Source organism: Myotis yumanensis, unplaced genomic scaffold (genome assembly GCF_028538775.1).
Source record: "Myotis yumanensis isolate MYYU_CA2020_CCGP unplaced genomic scaffold, mMyoYum1.0.hap1 SCAF_8, whole genome shotgun sequence".
In the NCBI taxonomy this organism is placed as follows: domain Eukaryota; kingdom Metazoa; phylum Chordata; class Mammalia; order Chiroptera; family Vespertilionidae; genus Myotis; species Myotis yumanensis.
This window is the reverse complement of record NW_027223759.1, coordinates 50,520,781-50,534,981: the sequence shown is the minus strand read 5'-3', so window position 1 is coordinate 50,534,981 and position 14,201 is coordinate 50,520,781. Positions and strand designations below refer to the sequence as shown.

At 37.3% G+C, this 14,201-nt stretch overlaps 1 protein-coding gene across 4 annotated transcripts in view; it reads right to left on the bottom strand.

The window, feature by feature from the left end:
• Positions 1-14,201, bottom strand: part of LOC139015274 (sodium channel protein type 3 subunit alpha) — a 107,913-nt gene that overhangs the window by 4,610 nt on the left and 89,102 nt on the right. For all 4 annotated transcript variants that reach the window (XM_070422845.1, XM_070422840.1, XM_070422841.1 and 1 more), the window contains 5 exons: positions 7,182-7,304; positions 4,342-4,614; positions 3,419-3,472; positions 2,288-2,425; positions 941-1,045 (listed from right to left, as the gene is read on the bottom strand). In XM_070422845.1, coding sequence (XP_070278946.1) covers positions 941-1,045; positions 2,288-2,425; positions 3,419-3,472; positions 4,342-4,614; positions 7,182-7,304 — 693 coding nt within the window. The remainder of the gene's footprint in view (positions 1-940; positions 1,046-2,287; positions 2,426-3,418; positions 3,473-4,341; positions 4,615-7,181; positions 7,305-14,201) is intronic.

Here is a 14,201-nt window from a genome sequence, read left to right as displayed (position 1 = left end):
ATCAATACTTTAGGACTGATAGTATCTTTTTTCTATCTCTCTCTCCCACAAAATATGTCAGTCATTTTCTATTTAATTCTACCTCTTCTAACTGAAATATTTAAATGACCTTCCGTAAAGCAGGTCATGCCCTTTTGTGTACCCTGCACCTCCTCCTCCCATCTCCTACCCAGCTCTAACTACTCTTAAACATATGGTGAAGTGAAGCCATTTATAGGATTCAGGAGACCCTGTCTAGTCCCAGTTCTAGCAATTACAGGCTTTATGACTTGGGGTGTGATATTTACCTTCTGTGGGCCTCAGTTTCCTTATTACTTACACATCTGAGAGGATAGATGGGTTAGAGTACAGCTCTGTGAGCATAATACCCCATTATCATGCCTTCCTATCACTAGGGAGCTCTACAGAGTATGCATTCCCAGTATGTTTTTGTTGTGGGTATTTTATGAAACAAACTATTTTGATGACATCCTTTTCCTTGCTAAAAAGGTTAAGAATATTTTTAGTCATATGAATAAAGAGAACAAGCAGCACAGAGGGAGGCCATGGGTGTGGGATGGGAAATCTGAAAAACTCCATCTACTTAAAAGGCCAAGAGGGTACCCTTAACAAGATCAGAGGAGCAGGATCCCAGCGCATTCATTGCTGGCAGCAGTGGGAGCATTGAGCCTGTGTGGGAAGCAGTTACCTGGAACCCTTTAGTTGGAGGCTTTCAATTGACCGACTGTAAAGAACATTTCCCCTTTTTAATGAACTTAGTAATTCTTATTGAGTGTCTTATCGAGTGTAGCAGTTGTGAATTGTGTTACACAACATGGACCTCACAATCAGGTCATGTTATGTATTGGTGATATCACACAATGTGCTCTGACCCAGAGCACCGCCCAGTGTCATCCTATGGAAATCAGGCTTTGGAATTTTAAAGATGAGTCATTCTTACTGCAGGCCGAGGTATGGGTTTCTGAGGTTTCTTGGACCCAAGTTTCTTCATTGCATTGTAATATTTCTTTTGTTCCTCTGTCATAAAGATGTCCTGACCTCCAAAGTAAAGACACAGAATAAAATTGGTTACAATCCCAACACGTGTTACAACAGCACTTTTACAAAAATATTTCTGGGTCTTTCCTTTAATCCTCTCTCCGTTTTTAAATGGATTATTACCCTGCTTCATACAGATTTTTCTGCTTTTCCCATTTATATGAAATTCTGAGTACTTAAATATTATGCAAACCCTGTAATCACATAAAACTCTGATTAGTACAGGATCTTAATTTGATTATAATATGTTTAGAAGGAGGATCAGCGGTCTCATATATTTTCGTGAAAGAAAAAAATGTTTTCTTAAACTATTTCACTGTTGACAGTTTTACTTCTATATTCAACAATTTTTGAGCACCTCCTGGGTGCTAAACAATGTATCTGGTATCAGACTTTCATAGATATAAGATACAGTGTCAACAAACAAGCACTGCAGGCACTGCAGGGATAACAATAAATTCCAAGACTCGGAAATGGGCTTTGTATAGGAGAGTACCCTTAAGCTAGAGACCCTAGCATAGGTTCTCAACCTATGGGGTCGCGACCCCTTTGGCGGTCGAACGACCCTTTCACAGGGGTTGCCTAAGACCATCCTGCATATCAGATATTTACATTAGGATTCATAACAGTAGCAACATTATAGTTGTGAAGTAGCAACAAAAATAATTTTATGATTGGGTCACATGAGGAACTGTATTTAAAGGGCCAGAAGGTTGAGAACCACTGCCTTAAAGGGTGGTTCAGGGTTTGCTAAGCAAAGAAGTCCAGGCAGAGAACATATTCTACATAAAGTTATGAAGGTAGAAGAATATGGCTTGTTCAGAAAAAGGACAGAAAATCCATGCAGCCGTGAGTGTAGAAAATGATAGTAGTGTTGATGGTGGGTGGGCAGTGACTGAGGACTAGGGAAGTGGATATAGAAAATATGTTATGGAGAAAATGAGGCTGGAAAGCTGGGTTGAGATCATCCCTGAAATGCTTCGTAAGCAAGGATAAAACACTGGAGGCCCACTGGATGTTTTGAGGCAGTGGCCGTAATTTTGGGTCAGAAAGACCCTATTAGCAGATCTGCAGAGGATGCCCCTGGAGAGGAGCCAGTGACTACAGCTGGACTCCTCTGCAGCTGAATTGACCAGATAGTGAATGGAAAAGAATATAAAAATGATCTAAGTCTGTCATAACTGCGAGTGTTCATATATAACAGAGAAAAGCTCAGAATGGAGAGAGGTGAGAGCTGAGGAATACTTATCTTCTTTTTCTGTTGGTTGAAGTTATCTATGATGACACCAATGAACAGATTCAGAGTGAAGAATGACCCGAAGATGATAAAGATGACAAAGTATAAGTACATGTACAGATTTTCTTCATAAACAGGCTGCAGTTTAACCTAAATAATATTAAAAATATAAAATATTTAAAAACACAGTAAATACTTAAACCGAATAACAATTTGATGAGTGTTGTTACTTAATATAGAGCTACTTTTGCCTTTCCCTGAAACAGTAGTTTGCAAAAACAATTCTTTTTCAAATTATTGTGATGAAGTATAAGGAAAGCTTGTAATTTTTATGAGTGTTCTTGCATCTGTTTTCCCATTGTGGCGTATCTGTACATATTATTTAGAGTAAGTAACAGTGGTAAAAACAGGGCAAACATTTTGAGCCTATTATTAGTCATATATATTTTTGCAGTATTTTCAATTTGGGTTTGGAAATGGAAATGCTGGCTCTTGGAGATACGGCTTTAATAACAGAGCATCAACTTCTCAGAGGAAAATTCAGCATAAACGATATGCTCTGAGGAATTATTTTTATTCCTATTTTTAAAATTGAATTTCCTTGAAACTTGCTTGCTTTTATCATGGTATTTTTGGAAGTTGTTTCCCAGACCCGGGTTGTTTATCATACTTACCAGGGAGAGGGAGAGACCTTTCCTAATCTTAACAGTTTCATTTGCTGGATCAATTTTACACCTTCTGATCCAAGAAGTTAGATATCTTTTCATTTTAGATACATAAAATAGACATATATTAACCAAAAATTATTTACATTGAAGTGTATGGTCTTAAAAAGGTCATTTCTACATACGATTGTAAATGATCTGATAATATCCTACATAATAAAAGGCTAATATGCAAATTGTCCCATCGACCAGGAGTTTGACCAGGGGGCGGGGACGCCGGCCAACTGCCCACAGTCCCCCACACCCTGCCAGCCCAGCCCAATGGGCTCCGATCAGGGCCGGCCGGACCCCACCCATGCATGAATTCATGCAGCAGGCCTCTAGTCTAATATAAAATTCTGGGCCTTTCAGTTAAATTATCACAGATGTTCACTATGAAATATCTAGTAGCTATAAATAGTTTTTAAGCGACACTTACATCTCGTGAATCAACAGCTGCATACATTATGTCCATCCAGCCTTTAAATGTGGCCTGTAAACAACATATATTTAAATTCTGCATAAAAACCTAATCCAAGAATATACATTTTACCTTATGAAAACATGATAGTGTTATTACAAATAAATTTTTGTACAGTGTTATCGAGTTGAATGAAGAAATGAAATTGAAGTAGAACAAGATTTTATTTTGAGTCTGGGACTTGTTTTCTTTGTTTCTCTTGGAAGGTTTTTCTTTTTTTCTTTTTTTAAGCTAAAATTTAACTAGACGCTTGATTCATAAAACCCCATCTCCATCTCAAATCTTTTTCATACTTAAGGTGTGCTCTGTGATTCAAACCTGTGACGTGTTTAAACACAATTCAGTCATTTTCATTAAGTAATTATCTATTAGTTAATATACTGTCAATTAAGTCAAAATTATTAAACATTACTCATTTTTAAATTCACTCCATAAGTTTGCATTTTCACATATATTAGAACCATACTCTTTATATGTTGGAATAATTAACCATATGGCTAATAATCCATTTAATTCATTACTCAATACACTAGTATACATTGTTATTTTAATACATAAGATTGCTCCTTTGGTAATGATTGCTACAAAAAACTTAGAAATGCTAATGGCACAGTAGTGCTCGATAATATTATAAGGAAATACAGGAAGCAGAAATGTAAAATCACATTAAAACACACTAAAAGCTGAACTCTGGGGAAAATACATGATAAAATAATTGCAAAACATCTTCTTCATAGTCAAGTCAAGCTTGTAGTATAGGTGTTATCATCAACTGCTTTTGTACTGTTAGATATTAATCATTCAAACAAAGAGCATCAGAGAAATGATCTTAACGGAAACATTTTGAAAATGTTTTCAAAACTCACACAGCAGCCACTTACCACTTGCAGCAATGCGAGATATCCAGCACCAACATTGTCAAAGTTTACTTTCACGTTTTTCCACCGAGCTTGCTTGCCAAGAGCCTGACAATCGCTAAAGTTGTTGACTTCACTAACTTCAAACTTGTTACCCGTTGTTGTGTTAACACAATGGTAGAACTTGCCAGCAAACAAATTCACACCCATGATGCTAAAGATCAGCCAGAAGATGAGACAAACCAAGAGCACGTTCATGATAGAGGGAATTGCTCCAATAAGAGCATTCACAACCACCTAGAAGAAGAAATGAGGACAAGGCAGCTTACAAATCGTTAAAATGGAAACCATTCCTTTCATTTATTTAGTACTAAAATGGTGTGAAAATAAAATAAAAATCTAGATGGACAAGTTGTTTCTTCTAGTATTTTCTAGGACATATTTGATGAAGGAAAACGAACATAACTAAAGAGCTAAAGGACTTAAGGAAAACAATATGTCAAAGCATGAAAAGAAATAAACAAAACCTAATATAGTCAGATGGAGTCAGAAAATGTTTGCATGCTGGGGAAAAAGAGGGGGGAAAAGACATATTAAGTACCAACAAAATAAATAGTCATCATTCAGCAATATATTTTAATTTTCAAGAGTGTTAATAGATGATTGATTACTGGAAAATGTGATTAAACCTTTTACAAATAAGCAAAGTATTAGTGATGCATTAAATCTGTATCCACAGCACAAGTTAACTTGTCATGGATGTAAAAACAGGATTAGGAATTTGCAAATTTTTTTTCTCCTATTGATAAATTCTATTTAAAAAATATATTAGGAAATGAGACATGAAAGTACTGAATCTGTCCCCATCATTATTATTCCAACTCTCTTAAATGTTCACTTTGTGGCACATGTCACTTAACCAGGCTGACCTATTTCATTAAGGAGAAATTCAGTCATAGTCATCTTTCCTTTAACTAAATTCAGAAGAGATTAAGATGTATTTTGAAATCTCTAGGGCTATCAACAGTATCTTTTCTTAACTAATATAATCTGGTTTATAATGGACTATTTTTTAAGCATTTATACTAAGTGAAACTATTGTTTTATTTAAAAACGAGAGGCCTGGTGCACAAAATTCATGCACTGGAGGAGGGAGTCCCCTCATCCAGTCTGCACCCTCTCACAGTCCGGGAGCCCTCGGGGGATGTCGGGCCTAAGCTGTCAGTGGGACATCCTTAGCGTTGCTGCGGATGTGAGAGAGGCTCCCACCATCACTGCTGTGCTGGCCAGCCATGAGCAAGGCTTCTGGCTGAGCAGCGCTCCCCCTGTAGGATCGCATTTACCACCAGGGGGCAGCTCCTGCGTTGAGAATCTGCTCCCTGGTAGTCAGTGAGCAGACCAGTCATTCTGCTGTTTGGTTAATTTGCATATTAGCCTTTTATTATGTAAGATATTATGAATATTATCTTAGAAATCACCACCAAAGAATTTTAAATTGACATCAAAACCTGGAATCCAAAACTGTTATATGCTACTTGAATTTGATTTCCTTTAGAAATTAAGTCAAATATATTATACTGAAATCAGGTTTTATGTTACTAAAATTTGTGTAAAATTACCTCCATAAATTCTCTTGTCATTAAATAAATGCATTATATATTTTACCATATTTTATAGCTGGAATGTTAATTTTGCCATATGACTGAGTTAAAAATGACAGAATATTTTTCTCAGATTAGAGCAAATATATGTTTTTTTGTTTCATTTAATTGCTATGTCCCCTCAAAAATGAATTATTAATATGAAGTCATACAACCAGATGAGGGCTTATGTAATGTCAGTAATGGTAAAAAAAAATTGGTGTGAAAAGAACCTGAAATTGTGTAATTTTATTAATAGTATCTTGTGACTTCCATTATCAACTATCAGTATAATAAAATTTTAATGTGCAAACCGAGTATTTCTTTCCGTGCAATGAGCTGAAAAGCCTGGAGAGTGGTTTAATTCACCCTCAAGAGTGAATCTCAAAGTCAAGGCTGAGGTGCTTTTAGTATCCAAACTTCCTCCTAACATAAAAGCCCTATGGCCTAGAAGAAATTCAATATCCATGCGCTTTTGTAAGCTGGATTAAACAAAGCTGGCCCCTGTGCTAAATAGTATTTTGAGTTTGTTGCAAGTGGGGGTGTATACAAGTGTGTACGGTATGTTTAGATGCATAAAATATACACTAAGGAGGAGAGCAGGAGAGGAAAATACAAGTGCTATAGAAAAAGTGAACCTCATTCAGAATGCTCACTTAAAAGGGAGATCTATAAGCAAACCCCAGGGGTTGCCTGCGATCTTTAATTATCCTAACCCCCTACTTTGTTTTCTCTGGATATATAGATTTTGTCAGAGGCTACAATTTAGTGTTGTTTTCTTGTTTAACAACTATTTTTATTACTGATGTTAATTGAAAAAGTAAAAGCACACAAAAACCATTTTACCTTTCATTCATCACCTGTAATTTTTGAGAAATCAAACTACCTATTGAAGAAAAAAACCCCACAAACCCTCCTAGGATGAATGTCAGTAGTAAATAGTCATTTCCATGTGTATAAGCAAAGAAAAGAAATAAATGGTTTTTGGAAACATCCTTGAACTTTTGTCAGAAGACCTGGACTCTAGTCCTCCTTCTGCCACAGACAATTTTTTGAAGGCTTGTTTCAGTTTCAGGCTAGGCTTCGTGATGTCTAAGATTCCTGCTCTGAAACTTTGTAATTCTATTAAATAAATTTCAAGACAATATGACCCCACTCTGTAACTAAATCATAACCTACATTTAATTCTGACATGAATCATCAGAGAGCTCTTGGCCTTCTTACCCTCATGCCTTCAAACCGGGATAAAGCTCTTAGAGGTCTTAAAGCTCTTAGTGTCCGGAGGGATTTGATGGCACCAAGTTCTGAGTAGCCGAGTGCAGTGGCGACCAAGCTAACCAAAGAAACCTACAAAAGGAAAAATTATTCATCAGTCCACCAAGAAATAAACTGCTGGCTGAAGGCATCGAATATGGCCTAATCTTCAGTGGCAACCATATAAAACTTCAGACATATCTTGGCAGCTTTCATCTTCCACATAGTGGGATCATCTTACATGGCCAGCCTCATCTCATACTATTGCTTTCCTTACCAGTGAAACCGGAGTCCTTGCTCATTTTTATAAACATTTGGAAACTCCTCTGGTTAGATATTTCGCCCATGGAGCCCTTTTTTTTCCCTTCTGCATATATAGGGTATTCTTCTAAAATGTATACACACACTTTGAATACTTATAAAGGTAGTGTTTATTAAAATATATTTCATTTTCAAAATTGAGCTATACATTTTTAGGACACCCTGTATACCATTAATAATTCAGGGTTTGGTATAAAAGCCATATCCTTCATAGATCTGTGCTAATAACATTGATTAGGAACCATGTTTCTCTCCTGAATTTATGTAGTATCTTGGTTATGCATAGTGGAGGCATTTGCCATGTAATCAAGTCAGTGCATCCATTGGATGGCATAAGGGCGTTAGGGTTTAATTTCTTGTGAAAGATGCTATTGGAAATGGATAATAAGTGAACCTACCAACAATCTTTTGAGGGAAGATACAATCAGAGCCACTGTCCCCTCATTGTTTAATTTAGCATACATCTCACAAAATTGAACAGAAAATAAATGACTTGAAATTAAAATTGACTAGTGGCAGGATAATTTATTGAGCTATTCATTTCTGTCTAGTGTTTGCTGCTGCGGAAGACTGGAAAGGTGGGAAAGTTATTAGAGAACACACAGCCTTCTATATTCTGGGTTCCTTTGCCTCAGGAGGCTTTAGCAACCTCTTTTTATTTCTGGAGCTTCTTACTGAAGACTTCCTCTACCCTCCCAACTTAGTCTTTTATTTAAAGATAAATGGCTGCAGATTTTTCAAGACCCTAAAATAAGGAGGTTCATGCATTGAATGGAAAAGAAAATGGTAATAGCCAGAACCCAAAGGTACTGGCAGGTTAGGAAGTTGTGGGTTCAAAGGCTAGGAGGCACCACTGACATATAACCACCCAACACTGGACTGAGTGGCTCGGTGTGTTGCTGGGGAAGCTGGGAATTATTGAATTGCCTTTATTTTAATGGGCCTCATGTCATTTTGTGTAACGCAAAAACTCACTTTATTGAGTTAACTATTGTGAAAACCTTAATATTCTTTAAGGTATTTTTGAAATATGTATTTTTTAAAAATGTATGTATTTTTGATTGATTTCAGAGAGGAAGGGAGAGGGAGAGAGAGATAAAAACATCAATGATGAGCCGAAACCGGTTTGGCTCAGTGGATAGAGCGTTGGCCTGCGGACTGAAGGGTCCCAGGTTCGATTCTGGTCAAGGGCATGTACCTGGGTTGCGGGCACATCCCCGGTAGGAGATGTGCAGGAGGCAGCTGATTGATGTTTCTCTCTCTCATCGATGTTTCTAACTCTCTATCTCTCTCCCTTCCTCTCTGTAAAAAATCAATAAAATATATTTAAAAAAAACACATCAATGATGAGAGAGAATCACCAATCGGCTGCCCCCTGCATGCCCCCTACTGGAGATCGAGCCGACACCCCGGGCATGTGTCCTGACTGGTAATTAAACTGTGACCTCCTGGTTCATAGGTCAATGCTCAACCACTGCGCCACACCAGCCGGGCTTGTGCTATACAATTTTAACATATATCCATCAATAAATAATTGGATAAGAAATAATGAAGTACTGCCATTTGCAACACCGATGGACCTTGAGAATACCATGCTAAGTAAAGTAAGTCATTCAGAAAAAGCTAAGAACCATATGATTCCACTCATACGTGGGATATAAAACTGAAACTCATAGACACAGACAACAAAATGGTGGTTACCAGAGGGAAGGAGACTGGGAAAATAATAAAGGGTAAAGGGGACCAAATATATGGTGACAGAAGATGTGACTCTGGGTGGTGGGCACATAATGCAGTATACAGTTTACGTATATAGATTTTTGCACTTGAAACATATATAATCTTATTAACCAATGTCACCACAATAAATTTAATACAATACAAATAAATTCTGGACTATGGAGAGCACAAGAATGATTACTTTCTCAGCCAAGCAGAAACCCAAGTGCCTGCAGAAGTCAAGTTGTTTCAATGAACTCTCAAAAGGAGCTGAACCTGGAGGCACCAAGTTCCTCTCAAATAGGGAGGTAATGGATGGCACTGAAAACAGAAGTGGTTGAAAGTCTCCACAGGAAGGCTGAGTCCCTTCATCCACCTCTCTACAGCTCTGCAGAAGAACAGACGGGAATAATGCACCTTCACAATTTACAGAGTAACGTCTATATCTGCAATAGAAGTCAGAACATAGAAACAATAATCTACACTGTGAGACCCGTGAGACCACAAAAGGCCTCTTCAGCACATCATGAAATGGAGGGTTTTTCATTAATAGCACCATCGGGTTCAACTAGCATGTGGACTAAATCAATATTTCTTAGAGCAAGGGCACCTGGAACTTCAGGACACTTAGTGTACACCTCCTCTCTTCCACCCCAGGACAGTCCTGTGTCCTTTATGCTAGGCAGCTGCTAAAACGGGGCTCAGATACTGGTGAGGGTCAGGTACAAAGCTGCCATGGGGGTGCTGGCAAAGGGTTGTTGATGAAGAAGGGAGGTGAGGGATGTTGGAGCTGGTGGGATTTGATCAACTGGGATGGGTAAGGTTTACGGCAAGAATGGAGTGAAGGATATCCAGTGTCTGTGAGAAGTAAAGAACAGTTCCTATGCAATACCAGTCAGGAAGGAGAGCTCATTTTTATGTAAGGGGAGTTTATAAGCCAGGAGTTGCCTCTTTGCCTTTGACATCTCTCTACTTCTATCTTAGGCTTTTACAGTTTATTTGTCTTTAACTTTGTACATGATTAGAAAATCCACAATGCTCACAAGCTATAAGAAGCAAATATTTTGGTCATTATACCATTTATTTTTAATTATAATTTTTTTTGGCAATGGGAAGCTGGAGATAATCTATAAGTGTTCATCCCTGGGGAACAGATGAGCAAATTCTGGTGGTGCTTTACTGTGGGCTGCTGTATGGCACACGGAGCCATGGGTTCCACAGGGATTTCATTTAAATATTACTAACACTTTTTTAAAAAAAAAAAACAAACACAAAGAAAACAAGCACCTTGAACCAGGTCATTTCTAAGTTTACTTCCTTGTCTGAAATTCTATAATTCAATAATTTCAAGATGGTTAAAGCAAAATAATACTGTATTCATGCTGAAAGATAAATCACAGTATTTTTATTTACAGATACATTATCCTTAATCAGTATACTACTGGAAAAATACTTCTGTTTATGGGATATGTAACTATGTATCTATCCTTGGGTTTAACCCTTTTTTTTCTGGGAAAATAGGAATTGTTTTTGACATTTTACATAATGATTTTCCTCATCTACAAAATTGGGATCATAACAGTAGATGCCTCAGTGGTTGTTGTGAAGATTAAATGATTTATGGCAAAGGTTAGCTGTTATTAATATTATGTAAAGGAACTCTTATCTGCCTTTTCTGTCACTATTTAGAATCTTAGATGATGAGCTGATATAATATCCCTTAGAAAGAGGGACCTTTCTATGAGAGAGACTTTATGAGTTTATGACTGGAGGTTCAGAGGACATTAGGTAAGCCATTTCTTGGTCCAGTTAGTCATATGGTGTTAGTGCTAAAGGGGAGGACCCAGGTCCCCAATTTATTTTTTATTTGGTAACATGAAAAATTTGCTGATCATCTGGTTGTGAGGAGTGATAGAGAAGGGTAGGTTGAAGATGACATTTGGTATAGTTTTATAGATATACCACCATCAGACTAAACTGGAATTCAGGAAGAAATACATGATTAGAGGGAAAAGAAAATGAATGTACTCATACAGGAGGAGTAAAAGTAGGTACTATCTAGGAAGCATTTAGAAAGGTGCGTTGTGGTTTCAGGAAAGACTTAAACTCTCTTTGTGCTAAAAGTCATGATATTTTAAAGAATGAAATACAGAATTTTATACTGTTAATAGGATAATTGATTAACCATGGGCAGTGAGAAAGTTTTCTTATTAACAAATCAATGATGCTAAAAGAGAATTGCATCCTTCCCCAAAAAAAGGAACAAAGCGAATCATCCCTACTAGGAGACATTTATAGAAAAAGCTAAAGCACATACTAAACTGTTTACATGAACGTATGTCTGCAGAGAGATCAGAAATTGACATGAAATGACAATGTTATGTTATTCAGTTCCTTTGGAAGTTCTTTTAATTTAACCTAATTCTCTTCACAAAAGCTCCAGCTAAACAAGGCAGGTGTGTTCATATTAACAATTGTTTCCATTCCACCATGGAGTACAATGTGGGGACTCTTTGACTAGTGCAACACAACATTTCAAACAGGTGTGTGCCCTACTGCAAATATGTGGCAAAGAGCACAGTGCTAGAGAGAGGTTGCTCTGCCACTTACTGGATGTATGACCTCTCCAAACCTCATTTTCTCAGTAGCAAAATAGTGATAATAAGGCTTACATCACATGAGTGTTAAGAGGATTAATAAATAATTTATAACACAAAAGAGATATTGATAATAAGTTTTATAATGTAGGGGTTGGGAGCACAGTCAGACTATTTGAGTACAAAATTCATCTTAGCCTCTTATTAGCTATATTTACTTAGGCAAGCAACAACAACTTTTCTTTGTCTCAGTTTCCCCATCTGAAAAAAGAGAGTGATTATGGTTTCTAACTCATCCAGTTTTGAAGATTAAATAAGTACATATATAAAGTGCTTTTAGTAGCAACTGTACACAGTAAGCATTAAACTAGGGTTATTAATTTTGATTACTATTAGGAAAGGCTCTTAATTAGTACATTCTCTGTCTAATCCAGGTTCAGGGCTTCAAATGTCATTTATAACCTAATGACTCCTAAATTCATAATCAGGTCCTGGCTCCTCTCTAGAGTTCAAGACTTATAGAAAAGTCCACATATATTCTTAAATGTCTAATTGGCATCTCAAACTTAGTGCATTCCTCTTCCACCTACCATTTGCTCGCCTGGTCAAATGTGTTTTGATCTTCCTCATTCTCTACCTGTTTGTTCAACCACGGGTTGAAAGAAAATCTATTTGTAGAAGCCTCCCTTTTCATCACACCACACATCCAGTCCACCATTCAGTCTCATCACCTCAGTCTGACACAATCTTCTTTCCTAGGTTATCAATACAATTCTCTAGTTGGTCTCCCTGTTTTGACTCTGCCATTCTTTCCCCATCAAGATATGATCATTTTGAAACTATAGATCAGATCCCTGCACACACCCCTTCCTGAGCTTCCTATTGTAACTAGAATTAATACATACGAAATTACTTAATATACACAATATATAATAAATTACAATAAAAACACACAACTTCTTGCATGGCCTTCAGGTACCTTTCTTAAGTCAGTTTCTGTCATTCTTACCCATGTTCCCTCGCACACAAGCACAGTAGTTTTCTTTCTGTTTCTTGAGTGTCCTCTGCTCACACTTATTCCAGGACCTTCAGATTGGCCTTTGAATGACTGGCCCGTTGTTATAGACTGAATGTTTATGTCTACCCCCAAATTGATATGTTGAAACCTAATCCCCAATGTAATAATATTTGGAGGTGGGAACCCTTGGAAAGTGATCAGGTCATAAGGCAGAGCCCTCATGAAGGGGATTAGTCCCCTCACAAAGAAGACCTCAGAGAGCTCCTTTGTTCCTTCAGCCATGAGAGGTCACAGCAAGAAGAAAGCCTTCTAGGAGCCATGAAGCAGACTCACCCCAGTGACTGAATCTGCCAGTGCCTGGATCTGGGACTGAGAAGTTTATGTTGTTTCTAAGTCACTTAGCCTATCGTATTCTGTTACAGCAGCCCAAGTGGCCTAAGATACCCTGCCTCATCATTTACCTTTGCAAAGACACCTTCCCTAGACAGTCTAGCTAATACCCTCCTCCTGTTCTCCACTTTGTAGTAATTCTCTATCCTATTATCCTTTTTAATTTAATAGCAGCAATCACAATCTATTAACTTATTTTTAGAGTTTATTTGTTTATATCTCTACTACCTGTTCTATACTCCCATAGAACAGTGACTTTCAACCAAGGTGCCACAAGAATTTTTAAAAAGTAATGCCTGACTATTTATGGGCACTGACTTCTTTTCCCACAAGTTGTCAAAATAACGACAACAGCCAACACAAAAATAGCCATCCATTGTGAATGAATCAAAATTATACCTGTCAGCCAAAACCGGTTTGGCTCAGTGGATAGAGCATCGGCCTGTGGACTGAAAGGTCCCAGGTTCGATTCCGGTCAAGGGCATGTACCTGGGTTGTGGGCACATCCCCAGTAGGAGATGTGCAGGAGGCAGCTGATCGATGTTTCTCTCTCATCGATGTTTCTAACTCTCTATCTCTCTCCCTTCCTCTCTGTAAAAAATCAATAAAATATACTTAAAAAAAATTATACCTGTCAGATCAGCAAAAAATATATTAGAGTGTAAGCTCAAGCTTAATCTATCTCTCCTTTCTCTACAATAACAAAGTGCTCAGAATATTTGAATGAATGTTTTGAGGATGGACAGGTAGCTCACTAAAATTTACTTTTACTTTTAGGTAGAGAATAAAATAGAGTACATTTTTTACATAAATAAATTTTTCAACTTTTGAAAGTATATTTCTTCAGGTATGACATACTTCATTTATACCTCAGATTTTTTTAAAAAAAATTCTATAGCTGTTTAGTTTTGTTACTGCAAAAATACCTGATGGATTGTTAACCCC